This window comes from Diadema antillarum, unplaced genomic scaffold, assembly GCF_040938485.1.
Source record: "Diadema antillarum isolate AM-2024a unplaced genomic scaffold, OU_Dant_1.0 seq00000684_RagTag, whole genome shotgun sequence".
Lineage (NCBI taxonomy): Eukaryota > Metazoa > Echinodermata > Echinoidea > Diadematoida > Diadematidae > Diadema > Diadema antillarum.
The window spans coordinates 1,153,570-1,177,064 of NW_027271589.1; the positions used below are offsets into that span (position 1 = coordinate 1,153,570).

A 23,495-nucleotide genomic window follows, 5' to 3' on the forward strand; every position below is an offset into this window, starting at 1 on the left:
GTTTAATGTTTCCAGGTAAGCGTCCCTGGTCAGTGACGGGGCATTAATCCGCACATTTCTTGAATATGAGACCGTTCTGAAGCAAATAATTTTCACACAACAGTAGATATATAATGTACTCTTAAATGAATCCCACAAGGATTGGAACAATCATCCCTCAGCATTCCCACTGATTCCCACTGATCGGTTACTAGCCATCCCCTTTAAGGGGACAAAGCTGGACAGAAAATTACATAATTAAAAAAAGACAATTTTATCAAATTTGGATGAAGACTTTGGAAGTTAAGAAAATTTAAAGGTTGCTAATTTTTACAAAACATTTCTCATGTAAACAAAAAAGAAACTGCAAATGAGTGAGCAAATGATGTCATCACCACATAATTTTCCATGAATCAAATACAAAAGCCTAAGGAAAACTCAATTCTTCTGCTATAAACATGTAAAACATTAGGTTATTCCAGGCTGAATAACTTTGAAATCATAATCACTCAGATATAGATATTATTACTTGAGAAAAGGGAATAATTGCATTTGAACAAAACCATTGGAAATCTCAAAATTTTACGTAATACTCTTTGGCATCAATTACATTATCAACTTACTCATTTGCATATTCATATTGACCATTTATGAAATGTTTATGAGCATTATTTATAATTTCATAATTCATAATAATTCATAATTTCTTTAATTTCAATCTGATTTTGATCATATTTTCAATCTTCTGCTTATGAAATTTTATATCCTTTCTTTTTAAACTAGCTTTTAACTGGTCTGGAGTTGTGCTAGTTAAAAAAAAATGAACAGATGCTTAATTATTAAGCTTTGCCCACTGTAGACATTCCTTCCTTTGCTTTTAGATGTTTCCATGACAACATAAAGGATTGCAAAGGGTTTCCTATGGCTTTCCTAGCCAACAAACAACCACCTCACGTATCAATTGTCCTTCTTGAAAGATTTGACTAACTTTAACAGGTCAGCTTCACATGATTTAAAACTGAACGCTGTCGCAATTAAGCATGGCAAATTATAGCCTCGGTACATAGATTTTCATTATCTTAAATATATCGGCTTCCATGGTCAAGATGCCAATCAGATATTAAAGGACAAGTCCACCTTCATTAACAAATGGATTGAGGGAATGCAGCAATATTAGTAGAACACATAGATACATAGATTTTCATTATCAAATATTTTGACTTCCATGGCCAAGATGCAAATCAGATGTTATAGGACAAGTCCACCTTCATTATGGATTGAGAGAATGCAGTCAATATTAGTAGAACACATTTGGATGTGAAAGTTTTAATAAAATCGGACAATCCGTTCAAAAGTTATGAATTTTTAAAGTTTCTGCACAGTCACTGCTGCCAGATGAGAAGACTAAGTACAGTGTATGATGTCACATGCATAGAATGATCTATAAGTAAAATATAAAGAGAATTCCACAAAATTTCATTTTTTGAAAAAAGTGCATGTTCCCTCAACTCACTACTGACATATATATTAAGGGTAATATTATTCCCCCTGCCTTCTAAAAGAGGCAAGTGAAGTGCTCTATTATTACGCTAGAAAAGTGGAAATATGTTGAATTTTCTTTAATTTCCCTATATCGTTCTATGCATGTGATATCACAAGTTGTAGTAGTCTTCTCATCCAGCAATGGTGGCACTGAAACTTCAAAAATTCATAACTTTTGAATGGATTGTCCAATTTTCCTCAAACTTTCACTGATGTGTTCTATTAATATTGCTGCATTCTCTCAATTTCATCCTTATGTATATATGAAGGTGGACTTGTCCTTTAAGGAAGCCATTTCAAACATGTTATTACTTTCCTAGTCCATGACAAGAAGCCATAGGTCCGTTTCTCTAGATGCACCAATCATTTTCAGTTCTTTTTATGAAGTTTAATTTATTTCCTTATCCATGTTAAGAAGCCATACCAGCCCCTATGGATGAACTCCTTATTTTAAGCTCTTTCTATAAAGTTTGCTGAATCATGACTGAATCTCTGACCTTCCTAATACCGCAATGACGTCAAACAAGTCTACGACGTTTGGGGCAGTTTTTAAGGTTTGATAAATGATGATATTTGCTAAATTAATAAATGCCTAAAAAATGTTAGGGCATATCTGTGCACACCCAAATGTTTCTCATTCATTTATCTGGTTTCATCATTTGAACAGGGTAACCAATTCACTAGTTAAAGGTGATCTTTCATGAGGTCCTGTTAAACAGGGCTCTACAAATACATAAAACATGTGATTTATGGATTTCAAAATAAAAGAGAAAAGTTTCTCAAGAATTTGTATAACAAAACGGAATAAAACCAAAGATATATAATGCAATCAGTGTACTTTGGCAAACACTCCAACCAAAGTCAGAGGATTATGGGAAATAGAGGGCCTTTGTATGCTATCTCTAATGAGAAGAAATTTATTCTGAACATTTTAATAGAAAAACTGAGCTCCAGAGTCTAATGAGTCACATAAAGACACTATCAATGATCATGATGACACACTATCACATGTCATATAAAACTATTAGTTAGGTTCCTATTTCCTGCAACTATAATACACCAGTTCAGACAAGGCTCATGTGCAAATGGGTACAAATGACCTTTCTTTTTTTCTCAGCTAGTTTATAGGCACTTCACTCTTGGACCCCGTTTACAGTGCGAGGCTCGGCCGCGGCCCAGCCCACGTTCATTTCAGTGTAAACGCGCAAAAGGCCAAATGCGAGGCCAAAATTGGCCTCACATTTGGCCTCGCTCTGGAGGTGGTCTCGGCCGCGGCCGAGCCGCGGCCGAGCCCGGCCTTTTCTCAGTGTAAACGCAAACTGGGCCAAATGCGCAGCCAATTTTAGTCTGGCTTCCAAACCCTCTGCCTGTATCTTTCGCTATTCAGGACATTAACCCCTTCAACGTCGAAAACTAGTATAGTTTAAGGTGGTTTTGTCCTGCAAAGGATTTTTTGCTTCGGCAAAGGCCTTTGCCCGTCGCCACAGAATTCATTTGGCAAAGGGTCTGAAAACCAGACAATACCAAATTGCGTTTGTTTACAAGCAGAGCGCCACTACGACAAAATATTGAAAAGTTTGAATCAAAAGCGCGGCCGAGCCCGGCAGTGTAAACGGACGAAATTGCGGGGCCCGGCCTCGCAATTGAGGCTGGGCTCGGCCGCGGCTCGGCCCAGCCCCGCACTGTAAATGGGGTCTAAGTTGTTAATGTGACATTATGCATGAGCTTGCCCTTTTTGATGTGACAATTTATGGAATTCATGTTCAGACAAAGAATGAATTTAAGAAGACCAGGTGGTAAGAATGGTCCATCAATCAACGTATGACAAGCATCCATTTCAATGTTTTGCATAGCATGCATTTAAAAGAAATAACAAACCTTTTCTATTACTACTGACAAATACCTGACTTGCCATCAGGTAGATATACTGGCAAGCCCATTTTTAAGGATTACATGAATTACATTTAAAGTGCCATTCTCATTGCCTTCAAAAGGACACATTATTTTGGATTGCGAACAGGATCGCAACGCAAATATTCACTACAGTGACGACAAAGTGATTCTTAAATTCAATGTGTAATTCTAATTAACCAGCAGATGTTTACAGAATGTTACTGTTATGTCCTTCAAATAATTAAAACTATATTAATTTCTTACGTAATCAAAAAAAGCTGATTTAGTTGGATAGCATTAAGGATCAAGAATGTTTTATTATGCAAATTCATAGGAGTATAATTAAAGCTGTATCAATCAAAGGATAAAAAAACATAAATTTGGTGACATTTGCTTCTGTGACAATTGCTCTGGTCTTATTTTCTCCAAGGACTTCAGGTTAGGTTTAGGGTTGTGATAGGGTTTTAGGTTTAGTTTGATGTGAGGATTAGGATTAGAGTTAGGGTTATGTTTGTGAGTAGGTTTTTATATTTGGCTTATATAGCATGCAGATATTTTATGGGAGCAATTGTCGCAGGAGCAAATGTCATGAAACCATTGATTTTCACCATCTTCTCCAGACTTAGAAAAGGAACAGATCATATGATCTAGATGCTTTTACTTTTAAAGAATCTGATATTTTTCAATAACACTGGTCACAGTAGGCCCTTGAGGTGTAATAGTACGGGGGGGGGGGGGGGGTTTAAAAAGATAACAAGAGATATCATTAACAAGAATTATGTTTGCAGAGTTGCCTTATTATGAATGACAGTTACCAACAATGATAAATGCGACTGATATTTAAGTACACTTCAAATTCCCTAAACCTCACCTTAAATGTGCCTCAATGACATATTATGCGTAAAAATTTTAGATTTTTTTCCTCTCCCCCCCCCCCCCCCCACCCCAATCCTAACAATCATGGAGACATTTTGTTGTGTACGTGGTCCAACGCAGTTGTATAAATGGGTGGGTGGTTTACACAGTAATCAGCAAAGATGATGCTCTTGGCAAGTTGTAACATCATGATTGAGTTTGCCAGAACCCCTCGTCCCAATCCGTGTCCCGGACCAGATTGAATTACGAGCATGTTGCCGCGGCGAAGAAAAACAACAGAGCAAGGGGGCTGGGTGCGGTGAGGGGATCTTTTTTTCTTCTCTTTTTTTTTTAAATATCATCATTATTCTAAAAGGCGGTTCTGATGAATCTAAGACATGGAAATGATGCTCTCTTTCTTCCTTCTTCCTTCCCCCCTCCTCCACCGCTCCCAGAGCCCTTGCCCGTATTTTCTTTCAGACTGCCTCCCGATCATCCCCTCTTTTTATCGATGATAATAAAATTGCCCGGGACTCATCCAATAAACTTGATTTCATTAGTGAAACTCATCTGAACAGTCCATTTTCCCCCATTCCCTCTCCCTCTCTTACGTTCCCAGCTGGCTATTTTTCTTTTTACTTCTCCTTTCCTCTCCCTCGCCCCCCTCTCCTCTTCTCGTGGGTATCGTTTTGTAAATTCGATACTGGGGCAGAAATCCAATGATACAGAATGGTGTGTAGATTGCGATATCCGCCCCTGGTACTGGTGTCCACCCTCTCTCCCTCCCTCCCTCTCCTCTTCCTTTTCATCTCTCTCTTTCTTCTTCCATTTCTCCTTTTCTTTTCCTTTCTCTTTCTCTTTTTCTAGATGTCTTTCCTCCTCTTTCTATCTGTCCATCCTTATGTCTGTCTCTCTCTCATTCTCTCTCTCTCTCTCCATCTCTCTCTTTGTTTCCTTTGCCTTCTCTTTCTTCAGGCCATTTTGGTTACTGAATAGGAAGCAATTTGTTGCCCGTTGCCCCTGTGACCCCTCCTCAAACCACCAGCTGGTATTTGTAGGCTTTGCATCATCCCAACCCCCAAAGCTCTTTTACCTGCTACTTCTACCATCTCCTGAGCTGATTCTCTTCCTTTCATTTAAAAACAAACAAACAAACAAACAAAAATGGTTAATGTGTCTTGACTTCTCTGTTTATAAATGCTTCTTTTTTTAATTCCTTCCAAACCCGATTATTGGTTCTTGAACCGAAAACCATTTGCTCTGTTTCACATAGAGTTTATTATTTACCATCTTATCCAGTCATGGATTTAACCAAAAATGTACAAATCAAAAACTTCTGACCAGATTGTTAAATTTTCCTCAATTTTCACTGACACATCCCATGGACATTTCTGCATTTACTGAACCCACATGTAAAATTTGGGAAAATGTGTTGGCTCAGTGAGTAGAGCGGCTGCCCTCACAATCGGGAGGTCATGGGTTCAAACCCCGTCTGCATCATACCAAAAGATGTTAAAAGATGGGAGTTGCTGCCACCCTGTTTGCCGTTCAACAGTTGAAAAGATTAGAGTAACGTCGATCTGGCGCTGCTCAGTGGCTGCCGGGCCCACAATCAATTGGGCAAAATGAATTTCCATTCTTGGACAATAAAATTTGGAGTTTATATCCAAAACAATTATTATTATTATTAAAACTGTCCTTTATATCTCTACATAAATGAAGATTTCCACAGGTTGATTTATGGCTACTATCTATCCCTAGGGAAACATTTTAACCTGTTCCATACTGAATTCTGCAATGTCCATAGACTTAATACGCAGGCCACCAGGTTCCCATAAGGAACAGGTTAAAAAGGATCATTGTTATAAACTGCTTGTACACAGCATATCAAAACTGGAAAGAGATCCACTCAGTTGCTTTCAATGTCTTGAGGAATGCTAACTTTGCTGCACGGCTTACTTGGAATTGCAACTGTGAAGACACAAACAAGGACTTTAGTCATAAATTTCTTAAGGATTGGGGAAAAACAAAGTCAGTAAATCTAAGAAACACTGGAAAAAAAAGAAGAAGCATGATCACAATGAGTCACTGAAACATTGTGACATCACTAAACATCTCAAGCACGAAAACTGAATGAGGTAAAGTGTCTTTATTGGTTAAAGGCCAACAAGTCAGCCCAGGTCAAGGAGGCGTGACATCATATTGGAGGAGGCAAGCCATCTATGATTTCTAGGAATGGGGGATAGTTGTCCAGCGAATGGAGAGTAGCTGGAACTTCCATTATCCAGTCAAAAATCATTTTAATCATTTCAAAGGCATAATTTACCATTTGCAGATGAAACAAAAGCCCAGCATTAGTGCTTCAAAATGGTTCTAAAATATGAGTTAGGGATAAAAACAACCAATGTAAGAATTTGAACCAGTATAATCAATGTTAAGTATTGTTAGATATACACAACGTGAACAATAGTTATAATAAAAATGTTTTCAGACTAACCCGTCTACAGTTAGGGTTTAATGAGAAAAACATTGACATCTTGGAATATTTTAGGCTTCATTGCAAAAATCTTATATGGCAGCATGTTTTGTGATACAACTGACCTACACACATGCATCAAAAGTGATATCTTTAACATTTTTTAACTCACTCCTCCCAAAGGTAAACAGGACCTTTAAGTGTGCCATGCCACTGTATGTATGGACAAGTTTAGATAAACAAACAGAATCATAACTATGCAACAATCACGACACTACATATTAAGAGTTTGAGCAGTGCAAATACAGATAAATGCCATTTTCAAACTTTTTTAAGTTGTAGGTCACTATCAAATAGAGAAAAATGAAATATTTTTAATGATACTGCTCTTATTTACTCCTAACAAGAAATAATTGTTAAAGGACAAGTTCACCTTCATATACATGTGGATTGAGTGAATGCAACAGTATTTATTAGAACACATCAGTGAGAGTTTGGGGAAAATCGGACAATCCGTTCAAAAGTTATGAATTTTTAAAAGTATCTGCAAAGTCACTGCTGGATGAGAAGACTACTACAGTGTATGATGTCACACCAACGATATAAGGAAAATATAAAGAGAATTCCTCAAAATTTTACTTTTTGAAAAAAAAAAGGTGCACATTGCCTCGACTCGTCACTGATATTATTCCCCTTGCCTTCTAAAAGAGGGAAGTCAAGTGTTCTTCTATTATGCGAGAAAAGTGAAAATATCTTGAATTTTCTTTATATTTTCTTTATATCGTTGTACACATATATTCCATCACAAGCTTAGTAGTCTTCTCATCCAGCAGTGACTAAGCAGAAACTTCAAAAATTCATAACTTTTAAACGGATTGTCCGATTTTCCTCAAACTCTTACTGATGTCTTCTATTAATATTGCTGTATTCACTCAATCCACATGTCTATGAAGGTGACCTTGTCCTTTAAGATACTGACATAAAAATCATCACAAATGTACAATGCACTTTAATCTCTTTTGTTGTTGTTTTTTCAGCAGATTTAAATTCAGATACCTCAAACTGACAACGATGGATGCATCTGTGTTTGATATTTAAAGTCTCCATGTTTTTCTTCCTTAATTAGACGTGACACGAAGCTGGTGTGTAGAGAAATGGAGATGCTCATGGATACTATCAATAGAAGCTGGAGTCTAGGGCCCTGTTTCAATAACATGCGAACTATATCGAACAAAGCAATGAACCCAGAGTTGGGACAGATTGAGATCAGATCTCACTGGGACAGATACTTGTAGAAGATGTATTCTAGAGAGTGGCAAGGTGGGCACAAGATGATGTTCCTATAATGGTTTAGTTTTCTAACTTCTGAGGACTGATTGATCCCAATTTTCTTTTTTTTTTCAAGATCAGTTGCATGGAACTTGGGAATGATTTCAGTTCTACGTGAAAGAGACCCCAAGTGCTTTAATAGACTTGCGATGACTTACTCAGAACACAAAGTAACTTCAACCAGGGTCATGCAGGAGATGAAGGGACGAACACCAGTGACCGATAATTGTTGTGTTATGGGGTAGGACTTTGTGGCAGTTTCATAACACAAAAGTAAAGAGAGACGCAGAAATAAGGTTTGATTCGGAGACGGTACTAGAGGTACATCTTGCTGGCTTGAAGCTTTATTGGTACGGAACTCACGGCCCTGGTTACGGTGGTGTACATGCGCGTACCATATAGTGCCGTTGCCAAGGGCATACTACATCTGGTTACATTATACAACAATAATGATAGTTAAAAGATGAATCTAGCTGTTGAATATTGATAATAGACCTGTTTACTAACATATTCAAATTTTATGCATGCCTTTTCTGATAATGGTTCTTCTTGACAACCTGAAAGCTTGCACAAGGTTTGCCTGACATAGCAATCGCTATGAATGCAAACTAGATTCCAAGTATTGAAAATTGTTTTTGAGGTACGGGTTAATAGAATAGCTCGTTACTAGAGCTGTGCTCAGACGGAGGCAGTTTTGGTCGGAGTAACTTTGGAGGAAGGGTCGGAGGAAGCTTGGTCGGAGTAACTTCGGAGGATAGGTCGGAGTAGTGCCCGTCTGAACAAGGTCGTTGTAACTTCCTCCGATCGGAGGAACTTACCACGACCTCTTCCTCCGAACGAGATACTTCTGAGTTTTCTCAGGAGTATCTCGCTACTACGACTAGCCGGTCGGAGTAAATTGCCCGTGCGGACAAGCCCTCGGAGTATCTATGAACTTACATACCTTACGACCTAGGTAAAACTTCCTGGGTCAAATCGCAATGTTGACATTTTGCGAGTACACGTGCGCGTGTAGTGCAATTCTAACAAATGCCACTGGTAAAAAAACAATTGCATGGTCGACGTGCGCCGCGCTACCACTTCCGGAAGTTACACCGACCCTCGCACATAAATTGGTCAGAGTTTCTTCCCACGACCGTCATGTGGACACAAGGGTCGTGGTAAGATATGCATTAATTTGAATTTTAATTGCCGTGCCATAAATTTTTACCCCGACTAGAAATACGTCTGAACATGGCTTTTATCAGTATGGAAGAAACATCCATAAATTTGAATGTGTTTTGTGAATCGGTCTATTGAAGTAGCACCAGCTGTCACCCACAGTCAATGGCTGAAAGATCTGTGTATAAACTTGTTTGCACTGAAAACAAATCTGAAACCTTTATTTTGTAAGCACGTATTGTCTTAGGATGTATGAAAAGAGTTACTTGAGTTCAAAGAATTGAATAGCCTCAAGGAGTGTGGGGTCTCGTTATCTTTGTCATCCTTCTCAACAGAAACTTTGAAACTCGGTCACTGACAATTTCTACATGTAAGTTTCCCTACCCTTTTAGTTTCACTAGAGACTGTTTTCTGACACTAATAATAAGAAATAAGAATATTCAGTGAATTTAGCACTGGTCATTACGACTTGTCCTGCCGGTGGATGCGATTTGATATCACCCAAGTTTGTGATGCTCTTGATTTCCCAATCGACACTATCACTTGATCATGGACACTGACAGGAAACGATTCCATCACTTTCCCCATCCACTGTATCTTCCAGGCACAATCAGCATTATTACAGGAGACTCAAGTGTACAATAAAACAGATGAATATCTCCTTTTGGGTTATTATGGAAAAAATGCCATGGGGAAAAATGGCAATAGTCCTTGTGCAAGTTACAATTTATGATCAATGCAGTAAACCAGAAGAAAAAAAAAATGAATTCAATAAAAAAAAAAAAATCCATATAAAAATCTTTCTGTAAATAGCAAGGTTTCCTATTTTTGGCAAAAAGAGGCCCTAACAAGAAAAAGAGGGCAAAGATTAACTCAGAACTTACAAAATGGAGCACTTTAACAATCTGCAATTTGCAATTTATGAAGATAACCTTTATGCTGAGAATTGAATAGATCTTGATAGACATAGACAGGTTTAACGCAAATACATTCACAGTTGTTGTTTTTCCAGACAATTCCTGAATAGTTCTCTCGAAGCTTAAAGCTCTAAGAGTCACGCCTGAAATAAAGAGAGATTGCATTTTTTGACAAGCTCAGCTTTCAACAGAAATGCATTGTTTGTGAAAAGGTCTTTAGACGTAGTTTATGTGAATTTGAAAACTGTCTGGACGCAAATCATTGTCGGTGGAAAGAAGGAAGACAGTGGTGGTAAGGAAATAGACTCAGCATGCAACAGCAACTAAAAAGTACAAGATTCATTTCCATGAATGTTAGATGAATGACAGCAGGTATAGAGAGATAGAGGAAACAAAGAATGTTCATTCACACAATAATAAAGAGTTGCTTGTTGACAGAAAAAAACCCCCCACAATTACTGTCATTGGAGAGAGAAGAGTGACATTCTAATAGGTGGAAGACATAGATATACAATTATTTCCAACAGGCATCACTCATTCTAAAAAACATCATCCTCTACAACCTATTTCATGATGACCTTGAAAATAAAAGCATCATCTCTGCAATAAATAGCTTCCAATAATCATATCTGTACACCTGAAAAGCATTCTTTTTGCTTTTGGTGCACGCAAGAGGTACAAAGCACTGAAACTGACCACATACTCAAGAATTGCCATTGGTGTTACAACTCATTTTTCACTCTCAATATGTCATAGACACACACACACACACAATGCTACACAGTCACATCCCCACATAAAATCATACACCCCAATACCAATCGCTAATGATTCCATAATTAATGTGTTCCGCCTCTGCACAATGACAACATGTAAATACTCATTTGAATCACAAAACGGCGAAAATAATGACAACCCTCCCACAACAAGGACGCAATTCATCAGCTAATTCAGCGATTGTCGAGCAATACTGCCCCGTACCCCAGTTGTTAGGAGTCAGACAAAAGGCCAAATAAATAGAGACCTCATACCAATTCATTATGAGATTGACACGCCCGCCACTACCTCTTACCTTACGCCACACAACCAAGCAAGCAGAATGGGGGGGGGGGGGGGGGGGGGGACTGAAAGCTTTTATTTCTCCCACTCATTTATTATCTCATCTGCCTCCTAGAAAATAGGATTAGGCTATTCTTTGTGATTTTATTGTCACCCACAGGAAAAAAAGAAAGAGAGAGAGAATAGTAACTTAAGGACAAACCCAGTGCATGTTTCACTCCTTGTCCATGGTCTAATTCGTTTCAATTTGTGAGGAGAGTCAAACAATCGACTGGTATTGAGTGTATTATTTCTGAGAGGGGGTGCCATTGAATGACACAGGGGCTATTGAGAGCTCGTTCCAAGCTTCAGGTACTCTTTTATTTTCTGTCTGTAGGACAAGGGGGGGGGGACCCTGTATTTGGAACCTTTTGTTTCTTAACATCTGCCTGTCAGCGGGGTATCCACAGTCCTTAGCTGTGGAGAAAAGGACTGTGAATAATTGATACCCCTGACAAAGTACCAATTGGGCATGGCCTTGAGAAGTGTGTCAACTTCATTATGGTGTCTATTATGGGCTTTAGACTCTTAGAGCAATTGTGTTGGCTGCTTGTTGCTAGGATAAAAATGTATATGATGCACTGTGACTCTCCACCCTTCAAGCAGAATCGTAATCTGTTTCAGGGGTTCCGCACAGAGAGGGGTAAATTAAGAAGTACAACAATGTAAAATGATAATCTAATTTAGCTGGCCCGATGCAGGCAGTTTCAAAGAAGAAAAATGGTCATACGCTCTCTGGGGCTATATGTCTGCCTGCATTGCTATTCATGAGGCTAAAAATATATCATCCATGGACAGAATGCACAGGTCTTTATGAAGTATCCCGAGGCACAATTATCTCCAATCCTGCATCTTTTTCTTTGCTTGTGTTCTAGAACTAGGTTGATGAATTCATTAGATTGTCACAAAATTATCAGGATGGATGCATACACTGTTCAGCTTCTTTCATTTTACTCAAATGACTGCATAGCCTACCAGGACTTTTTTTTTAAATATTTTGAATACTCATCTCTTCTTTAAATTAGAATTTATTACCATTTCAGTCTCTCTCTCTACTTTCAGTCTCCAAGAATTGCACTGGAACGATGGAAGTAGCTAATGATTCATCCAATGTGATAGCTGTTATCTCCATTATTTGCAGGAAATATTGAGATTCTCCAAAGGCACCATAACATGGTGATTCAAATCAAACTACCTACTATATCGCAATTATTACTTCATTTCAATTGAAATACAATGCCTGGAATCTTCATCCTTACACTTTTTGTGATTATTTTGTTAGTGGGTATAAAAAATTTCCACTGATGATTATAACACATCACTGGGGACCAAACGTATCTCTCTTGCCTTACAAAATGTTGTTTATAGCCTAATTTCTTTGATATGAAGTCTGCAGGTGACTAGCTAAAAAAAAAAAAAAAAATTTAAAACTTTAAACTCTACCTCTGATAAGGGCCTGGTTCTGTCACCAAGCACAGAGAAACATGACATACTATAATGATGCACACTTAATGTCCAATTGCTACTAGAATAAAGATGGCCCATATTGTAATGAGGCAGTAACATCCATGCTAGTTTATCTCTAAATGTGCTTTGTAACATTAATGCACAGCAAAACAGAAATGGTTATGATTACTATTATCAACACTACATTTTACTACTATATTATAACTAACACTTACAGAGCTACCAAGTCTCACGCATTCTGCGTGAGACTCAAGCATTTAGGGGCCGTCTCACGATCTCACGCATGGCACCCATTTTTCTCACGCATCGGGTGAAGTCTGCAACTTTGACCTATAATAATGAGCATAGCTCAAAAGATTAAAGTGATAGTTGCAATTGAAGGTACATTTCCCTTTTGTCTTTCAAAATAAGTAGAAAATGGTCACCTAAGGCTAAGTATGCACCTGATCGCACCATTAAGAGTTAAAAATTGAAAAAGCTCCCTACCGTGGGAGGCCACAGGGGGGAAAAACCCCTCCCACACCCTCGCTCGCTGGCACATTCGCGCGCCGAGATGCCGAGCGATGCTGAGTCATGAAAATCTCACTCATAACAATTTTTTGAACTTGGCATCCCTGCACTTAGTACTATAATTATTGTTACCATCAACTTTTTACCATCAGCCTCCTCACCCTCTTAATCCTCACCATCCTGTTCCTCTTATTCTTTGTCTTCTTCTGCATCATCACCATCATCACCATCATCATCATCCCGGCACCAGCCAAGCTCCTACAGTCCTAAAGTATATGGGACAGTTCCTTTTCTTGACATCCAGACCAGATACACACAAAAATCAGTACTAGTTAGTTAATCACATACATCAAATATCTGTTTAAATGTGAAGACAGTTACTATGCATGAGCATTGCTGTCATGTTCATCACCTTGTTAACTTGCACTGGATGTAAAATTTTTATCGATTTGACCCACCCAAACTGGTCCGGTTGACGTTGGCTGCTGCTGTCTCTGCATCAATTTGCTGCTCTTCTTCGCATCATAATTTATCGTGTAGGTAAGCAGCATGCCTGAAGCCATACTGCTCATGTGTTGTGGTGAAAAACCGAGCAACTGCCATGCGAAAGGAATACAGTGAGAGGGGGAGAGAGAGAGATAAATATAATGGCATCAAAATCATGGGTTGGAGCATAGAATAGAGGAACTGGGGAAAAAAATATCCTAGTAATATCAAATATATATCTACCTTCCTGAAATATGACTAGATCTAGGTCTAATCATGAATAAAGTTGCCATGGTTACAAATCCCATGCCATGTCACTGATTGAAAGCCACCCCCATCAAAAACAAAGCTAAACGACTGCAAAGGCACGCCTTGAATTGATAGGCTTTGGGTCTATCTTGCAAGATGCAGGATTATATACCACGGCCCAGCTACGCGGCACATGCACCGCACTACTGGTCTACCATGTCGTACATCAATTCGTGATCGAGTGATTTAACTTTGCTCAATGCAAGTCTGAGACACAGTTCATTACGACCGTAGGTTCAAGCTTACAGTTGCAGTCACAAAGGTCACAAGCAAAACTGTTACATAATTGCCCTTCTTACAGTATAATTGATAGTAATTTCTACACTCTCTAGCTCTCCCGTTCCTGATGTGATGTCTTTATTCAACTAACATATTGCAGAGTATGTGGGACTGTTCACATTGGACCAGCTGCATCTCGATAACTTTTCTCTGTGGCCGAAAAATCTTTGCAAGAGACTGTCACACGGCCAAACACACATGCCAAGTATAGTTTTACTCCGAACTTTATCCTAAATAATGTCATAATGACAGAAACCCGGACAATACCTCGTAAACAATCAGAGTTAGCACTATCATCACCTGCCGATATCGAAAGAGAACAATGAAGCCATTTTGTCGTCTGGCTACGTTTGAACCAATCAGCTGTTATGTTTTCAACAGGTAGGCAGGCCGCACGCACGGTGTGGGCGGAGCCTATGAGACAGCCCGCGGATTTGCATATGAATTATTCAGCACCTGCCGAGCGTTTACATTCTTCTCCAATCATTGGTGTCCGGACGTATATTTATTACATGCATGAGTAACGCTGGATTGCCATTGGTGGAGCTGTAGTCTCATTATGCTTTTACGAGTATATTATTCATGTTATTACAACGGGTTGGTACAATGTGCTGTGTAGTTAGCTCCATGTGCAGAAGTATTTGAACTTAGCGCATCTTCTATTACCGTCTGTTCGCGGTGTTCACATTACATTTGTTGTGAGATAGTATGCTCATAAACAGTATTTAACCGAAGCAGCCGCTAACAAGGATATCACAACGGCCTTTCAACTTCTCTTTTCTCTCCATTGCCGCTTCGACTTTGGCGCATTCTAACTTCATTCTCGGCCAGCGTCCAGTTCGACATTTTTTGGCGTCTACAACAGATTCCACTTTTCTGATTTTTATCGCTCCGGAGAACTTTTCTAGCAATCATGATGGACTCTGCTATGGGAAAGAACTCGGACCATGTCAAACGGCCGATGAATGCGTTCATGGTGTGGTCGCGAGGACAGCGAAGAAAACTTGCCCAGGAAAACCCGAAGATGCACAATTCTGAGATTAGTAAAAGGCTAGGAGCGGAGTGGAAATTGCTTTCCGAGGACGATAAGCGGCCGTTTATCGACGAAGCCAAGCGTCTCCGGGCTCTGCACATGAAGGAACACCCCGACTACAAGTACCGACCACGACGCAAACCCAAGTCGCTGATGAAGCGTGACAAGTACGCCTTCCCTATTCCCTGTATCCCGACATCGTCTCCGTACCCGGTCACGACGTCGGCAACGGATATCATGAACTTCAGCTCGGCGGAGAAAAGTCGGTCGTACCTCCCTCCTCATCACGCCCATGCCGCGGCGGCAGCAGCAGCAGTGGCTAGTCAATATTCAGTACTCGAGCAGGCCCAAAAACTGGAATCCTCTACTGCACTGCGAGATTTCCCACATGGAGCCCTGTACCCACCACCGCACATGTACCCTACCTCGGCCGCCGCAGTTCCCGGCAGTGCGTTCGGTAAGCTACCCGGCGGTGCGGCGGCTGCAGCAGCCGCTGGTCTTCACACGCAACCGTACATGATGCCCTACCCGGCGTGGCCAGGGCAGGACGGCGTACAGCGACCCGTAGCGTACATCCTAGTGAAACCCGACATGGAGCCGTACGGAGCCGCGCACCCAGCCATCAGGCCGACCGTACCGCTGCCGACAAGACCCACCGCAGCAACGGCGCTCTAATGCCGCTCATTTCTTCAAAGGACATGTTTCTGTGCTGCATGAAAACTGTCTTTGCCATAAATTTGAACACTAACGAGACATTTCTCCTTTTTTTTTTTTTCGAATGGTGCTTGTATTTATAATGGCATACTACAACAAAGCACAGAGCCAAACGACCCGGTGAGAAGTTGTATACCTTTTTCATCCGGTGATTTTTTTTTGTGTATTTTCTTTGAAAACTTTGTCTCTCTTATTTTTACTTTGACGACCTCGATTTTCATGCTAATTTAACGAACATGCTTTTATTTGTGACAACAAGATCAATTTTTACCTCTCAGTTTGGTCTTGAGACGGAATGGTATGGTCATTCATGCAGGGAATTCATCCGTGTGTATTATGCTCTTTCTGTAGTGGTTTTCATTTTGTTGAAGAGATTCAAAACTATTCTCATGACTCATGTGTTGCGTGTGGATATTTCCCTGCACATATCTGTCCTATTAATGTCCACAGAGTGAACATGCTATTATTATCAAGGCAAGCAAGCCGCTAGTAAATGATCTTTATTCTGGTTGAGTTTCTCGAGCAGTACTTTAAAATATCTTATCTTCTCAAAACGACGTTTGATTGGACTTGATTCATTCATGAATATATCTCTTGTGACGATTTGAAATATCAATGTGCTCAGTTATAGGCCTAAAATGAGAAAATCGGAATAGATTTTGTGACCCTGAAAACTCTCGGTACACATTTACCTTTCTCTTATTTGATTGCGTTCTTTTTATTCAGATTGGATTATCACGATTTGAAAATCATATCATAATAAGGAAATGTGCGTAAAGAAAATAGTTAAGGTTTATAGATAAGAAAAGTTATGTTGGGGAACAACGTAGAGCCTTATTCGTATGTTCTCTCTATTTTGAACTAAACGAATTTTGTATTCACAAGGAAACGGTACAATGTATATGAAGTCTCTGAGAACAACGAAGACTTCAGGAGGACAGGAACGAGACGGGGTTATCTGTCTCGATCTCTCATATACTCTGTGAAGAGAAATAACATGTGCAAGTTATAACAAGATTGATTTAATTCATAAAACTTTGTCAGTATATGGACGTATATGTTTGATATCTCTGTGATTCAAAACTAGATCTTTATGTATGTTAAATGTTTGCGTAATCTTACGTCACTTTGGTATTATTGTCTGCCTATTCTTTTTCAGAGACCCGAACAGCGTACAGTCTGTGAAAACTGCGAGAAAAGTTTCGAAACAGAATGAAACTCGCTAACAGTTAATTGGAAAAACAGTTCTACCTTGCCTGGAAGTCATGTTTATCATTAGTACTCGCTTGAAACTTCAAAGCCAATTAATGGTGTGCTTATTGTTTGAAGAGGATACGTGTCGGAAATATCGGCACAACTTGTTGCAATCATTCCCAGTGGTTCGTATAACTATTACGTAACCCACTTCAGCATTGTTTTGTTTTTGTTTTTGTTCCCCCCCCCCCCCCCACCACCATGGCGCATCTTAAATTTGTGCAAAGGAGCTTGGTAACAGATTTATATCATCTGAAATAATCGTACTCGTATATTTGCTTTCAAAACGAAAGATTGTTTATAGCGATATCTGAATGTACTGTTATATTTTCTTTTCGTTTGTCGACATTTCATGCTAATTACCTCATAACCATCTATGTACTACAAAGGGAATACAACCAGGCGTGAATTAACGCCGGCTCAAGAAACAAATGATATTCGAGTTGTGATCACAAGACGATGATGAAACTATTCTGGATCTGTTCTGATTACTCCCCCCTTTTCGGGTGTCAGTACTTAATTAACGCATATACATCGTAAAGTGTTCACTAACATTCTTATGCAAAGCTAACTATGGAAGGAAAAAAGTGGAAACAATGTGACCTATGGCAACAACGCGGAATGTATATTTTGTAAAGTCTTTTGTAAAAAGAGTACTATTATATTTCAATGACGTTTTCGCCAAACGTGCGAGAGATATACCTGGGTGTTTGAACTTCGAGATTATTACGTTATACTGACGGGGAAGAAATTATTTATATCGATTTGTGTTTGTGACACGCCGGAAATATTAGATCGGCGCAAAATCCCATTACTAATCCCCAAGCTCTAATTACGGGCAAACCATGTTGCATCTCGTTTTAGTAAGAAGGAATACCTCCTTCCTTCTTCACTTCTGGTCGCTCATCTTTGTTTATCATTTCTTGCAATTATTAATTGACTGGCGAACTGCGAATATTTACATATTGTATTGTTTTCTTCTTGCAAGCTTTGGATAGCATCGAATACTACGCATTTTTCTAAACAATGCAGCTAAATCGATGACTTTGACGCATATCTCTCACAGTCAAAACGAAATAATAGAACAAGTGAACGCCTAAGTTTTCAGTTCATTCGTTTCATTTTTGTCGCTCGCAAGAGATATGAAGCGCTAAATTTCTCTCAATTTTATTCTAATTTCTGTTTTCCGTGATGTTGCAAAATGGAAAGGGGGAAAACTGATAGAAGAAAAATCGATGTTAAAGTGTACAAAAATGAAGATGTGACCTTTTTTCTTTTTGTTTCTTATTGAAATATTGATTATGTTTGGATACAAGAATGGGACGTCGCGGACTCTCGAACGTCCTGTCCTAGCTGTCTGTGAATGGTAATAAATACACACACGTTGTCACGTATACAAACAAAGGCTTGAGACTTTAATTGATGCATTGTACAGTTCGGATTCTTTGCATATAGTTTGTTTGCGCGGGGGAAATTGTTAATTCGGTATGTGTGCTATACTACCATCTTTTCAATGGAGGGCCCAAATGCACCTGCCTGGATTAGGGTGTCTGACAGTGGTATGCAAAGTGTGCGTGTGTGTGTGTGTGTGTGTGTGTGTGTGTGTGTGTGTGTGCTTCTGTGAATGATTTAGCTCGATTTTGAATGTGCGTATGTAACTACAGTTGTAAACATAAGGAGTATGTTTCTGTTGGGGGTTCATCGGTGACATGACATACTAGATCGATTACAAAGTAAACATTAATGTTAAAAACATAGATATCATTATACATTAGATTATCGTAATCTCTACATGATAAACGGGAGAACATAAAAAAAATCCCAGAGTCATGTAATTGTGATGCTAAGTTATACTTTGTTATACTAAAATAATCATCATCATAATAAATCAAGCTCAGACAAAAAGGGCTGACGATCTATACATCTATACGAATCAGCATCTTTGAATGTCGTCGGTTTAAAGGGATGGTACAGTAATGGTGGAGATGAGGATTTGGCTTCGAACTTTTTATGAGATACCAAGAAACCATTTATAAAACAGCATAGAACATGCCATTCTAAGAGGAATTCAAAGATTATTTGATGGAAATCGGTTTTGGAATGGCTAAGATATCCAAAAACAAAGTAAAACAAAGTGGTCCTCATGAAAGGTGAGTTCCACCTTTTAGTAAGATTGCTCTGTTTTGGATAACTTGGCCATTTCACAACAGATTTTCATCAGATAAACGCTGAATTCCTCTTGAAATTACATGCTATTTTATAATTGTTTTATAGGAGGTTACTTATTATCTCACCGAAAAATGACAGAAACCTGAAGTTAGGTCTCAACCGAAACTATACGATCCCTTTAATTCAGCTAGATTGTCATTGATAATGTTTGACAAGGATCGTAATTCACTTAATTTTCAAATGTGCTTGAAATTGATGAAAATGAAATGAAGTCATGTAGCTGAGTTTCAGCATAACGTGATAGTTCTGCGAAACCGCAAAGCTGATTTGTATCATTGCGTACGGGTATTTGCTTACATGTGTAGAAGCATTTACACGACTCTCAACGAATTTTCCCATACCCTACTTTAGAACACCTTTTCTTCTTATCAAAAGGTCTTCTTATGCACATATACTCATACTGTATACGTATGAATATGATGTACATATATATTTATACATTTCGAACTTTGCCCCTTTGGATCACAACCTATATACTTAATCATCATATGCAAACATATACACCCCATGGAGTATAGAGCGCAAGAGATAAAATGGATTCAAAATTTCCGCTCTTCATTGTTTGTAAAGTATATACACATGACAACTGTGAGTATACAGAAAGACGCTTTCAAGGTTATGACACATTACAGAATAACGTGGTCAAGCAAGAAGAAAAACCCACAACAACAACAAAAGACATCTACAGCATATTTGCAATCGATCTATCCTGAGTGGTCTTTTCTACCTTGTAGCAGCCCCATACCTACATTGACTACACGACACCATTTCTTTATCCCGTATAGCAATGTGTAGTCTTGCGTTGATCTCATGCCACTTATCCAAACCCAGTAAATCCGTACAAAAAGACGCATTCAATCGACATACCTTACCCACCTGGCGATGAAGAGGTATAACTGAAACGCCGCATTTCCGCTTGACAAACATTCGTGAGCAATACCATAGCAGAACAAAAATGCTCTAGAATGGATCGACTCTTTACATTCATACGGAGAGAAATGAAACTGTAAATATTTTCCCCCGACAATGAGTAATCTGATAACGATCGCTCACGCGTGTTGTTAGGAAACAAACCACAACCACAATGAAAGATAATGAGTCCTTTCTTTCTCTCTCCCTTTTTCTTTTGTTTTTTTTTCTCTCTCTATCTCTCTGTGTCAGATTAGTGTACGCTATAAAAACACAGAAACACACTCCCTACATCTACGAATATTTCTCTATATACGTCTCAACATCTCTTCTGTCTGTTTTTTTGTTGTTGTTGTTGTTGTTGTTGTTGTTGTTGTTGTTGTTTCCTCTATCTCTCTTCCTGGCTACATTGATGAGCTTTAAAGGAAACCTCCGGATGATTTTCAGATTTTTACATTTGAACAACTATGAATTAGTTAAACTGAGTACAGAGTTTCAGGATTTATAATGATTAGGATGAAGAATAAGAATGTTTTCAAAATTTATAACAAATTGCAATGGACAAGGATGATGACATGGCAGCCTCACTATAATAATGCATGAGTTGGGGCTCAAGGAAGCAGAACAAAAGAAGAAGAAGGTATGTATAGAATATACACAGGTGAACTTGCAAGCAAGCAGTATTGTAATGGAAATACACTGCTACATTTCTGAAATATGTGAGCCTCCCATGTCATCATTATTGTTCAGTGTAATTTGTTTAAGGTTTTTCTAAGTATTGTTTCTCTGCTCAAGGACCACAATAGATTCCACAAATCTACACACGGAGCTGTCGATTTATGTACTACATGATGTGGAATTATGAAAATCGTCTGGAATGCCCCTTTAAATTACTCTTTAAAGACAAAATGGCTATACATGAGCGTAGAATAAATGTTTTCAGACAAACGTGTTAAAGCTACTACTGTAACACCAAGATAAATCTGTTTTAAGAAAACACACCCGTCACATAATAGCTGGTGTAAGAATCACTATCACAGTATTTCTACCTGTGCAGGTGTTGATATGCACATGCGCACATACACACGCACTCAAACATAATATTTAACACATAATTGTGATAAGAACGTTTATGTTAGTGACGCAAAGTTACAGAATCGAGGAAAAAAAACCGCGCGGTTCTTTTTGCTGAGATCGTGTCACTGCAAGCAAAATGTGGTTGATGGACATAATGAAACTAGCCACTGAGGAGGTGACGAGAATGATGACAGTGATGATGGATTTGACAAGATGGATGACAGCAACGACCCGGAGGAAGACACTGAGAGCGTTGCCATGACGACGGGATGTATCAACTGGTAAAGGACATTAAATCACGGTGAAGGAATTGATTTCATTTTGAAACTTGATGGATGGAGACTTTCAAGCGACTGAAATGCACTTGCAGCTACAGTCAGTTACAACGAGAAAGTGACAATGGTGTTGAAAGGATCAGTCATGTTGAGGCTGATGTGGTCATTGCTGATCAATATGATGCAGATGATGGCGATGACGATGGAGATGATGCCAATGATTATGATGTTGAGGAGGTTGATGACGACGATGATGAAAATTATGGGGATTTTGAGGATATTGTTTTGGTGACAATTGAGACAATGATGACAGAGTTGATGGTATTGATAATGCTAGGTCAGTGACTAACGTAATAGTCCCAGAGGACTTTGTCGATACCCATTACGGGGATGAGGACGATGATAATGATGATGATGATGAGAATGAGGATGACTGTGCAGAATGTTGCTATGGTGACCAGAGAAAGGATGGTGGGACAGTAGATGATATTGACAATGAGTGTGATCATTGCAAGAGGACCAGCCTCGAAGACAAAAATGATGGCGCGATTAAGATGGTGGTGGTGGTGGTGATGATGATGATGATGACGATGATGATGATAAGAAGGAGAATTAGATAGAAATAATGCAGACTGAGTTATGCTTACGATGAAGGAAACGGCGGTGATGCTATACGATGCAAGTGATAAACTAGCGAAGGGAACGGGCTTGATCTATTGATCGGGTTGTCGATAGAAATGACGGTGATTGTGATAATGATGAAGACTTTGCTAATGTCAGTGATTGCATCGCTAAAGGTAAAATCAGTGACACCATCAGACGTCACGGCCAAATTCTGATGTGTTTGTTTTGTTTTTGTTTTGTTTTGTTTTGTTTTGTTTTGTTTGTTTGCTTGGTTGTTGTTGTTTTTTTTCAGGTGCTGATGATGATAGAGGTGGAAATGATGCTGGTGATGAGGATGGCTATGAGAGAGGGGAAGACATGATGGAACCACCCCACCTGAAAAAGAAAGACGAGAGACTTTCGGGGTTTGGCGCGTTCAAATTTGTTTGATAATGACAACATAATCATGCGCCGCTGAACGAGAGGTGGGGGGGGGGGGGGTGGGAACACACACACACACACTTATGGCTCTTATAAGTATGAACGTTCTAAAAATAAAACCCAGTTGTAATTGTTGACTCTGTTCATGGTATGATGACGATGTCACATTGGCAGTTGGAGTGACGAAATTAACGAAAATGCGGTCACTGTGTTGCGCTCACGATACATAGTTTGAAGATCTTGACGATGAAAATAAAGATTATGATGCGGATGATGATAATGATGCTGGTGATCAGGACGGCGGTGATGATAATTGTGATAGCAGGATAGCTTTGATAAAAAGTGATGAAAATGACGTTGATGTCACCACACGGATGACGTAATGACATATTCTTAATATTAAAAAGGATTTTCTGCTGGAAACTGACAATGAAGAAGTGAGAAACTGAACACCGTCAAAAAGGTCCTTCAAAAAAATTACTATATCTTCTTCTCTCCTAGTAAATTCGATCCTACTCCCATACCTCCAACTCCAAACCTTAATGCATGTATCATTTTGTGTGTTTCTTTCAACATTAGGACATCGATGATGTGGTAGTATGTACAGGACCAATTTTGTTATTGCAGAATGTGCATTAAAACACAATAGGAGTATCCCT

The 23,495-nt window shown here is 39.0% G+C and overlaps 1 protein-coding gene and 1 long non-coding RNA gene across 2 annotated transcripts in view; one reads left to right on the forward strand and one right to left on the reverse strand.

Moving 5' to 3' along the window:
• Positions 1-13,743, reverse strand: part of LOC139737188 (uncharacterized) — a 98,917-nt gene extending 85,174 nt beyond the window's left edge. Inside the window, exon 1 of the long non-coding RNA XR_011711365.1 lies at positions 13,686-13,743. This is a non-coding gene — a long non-coding RNA (uncharacterized lncRNA). The remainder of the gene's footprint in view (positions 1-13,685) is intronic.
• Positions 13,744-15,018: 1,275 nt separating this feature from the next.
• On the forward strand, positions 15,019-16,009 carry LOC139737189 (transcription factor Sox-14-like). Its single transcript, XM_071647864.1, has one exon. The coding sequence runs from the start codon at positions 15,215-15,217 to the stop codon at positions 16,007-16,009; it is 795 nt and encodes a 264-aa protein (XP_071503965.1). The 5' UTR covers positions 15,019-15,214.
• Positions 16,010-23,495: the final 7,486 nt, after the last annotated feature.

Bases quoted from the DNA above. Each gene is read 5' to 3' on its own strand.
- LOC139737189 (XM_071647864.1), top strand. From the start codon at position 15,215: ATGATGGACTCTGCTATGGGAAAGAACTCGGACCATGTCAAACGGCCG.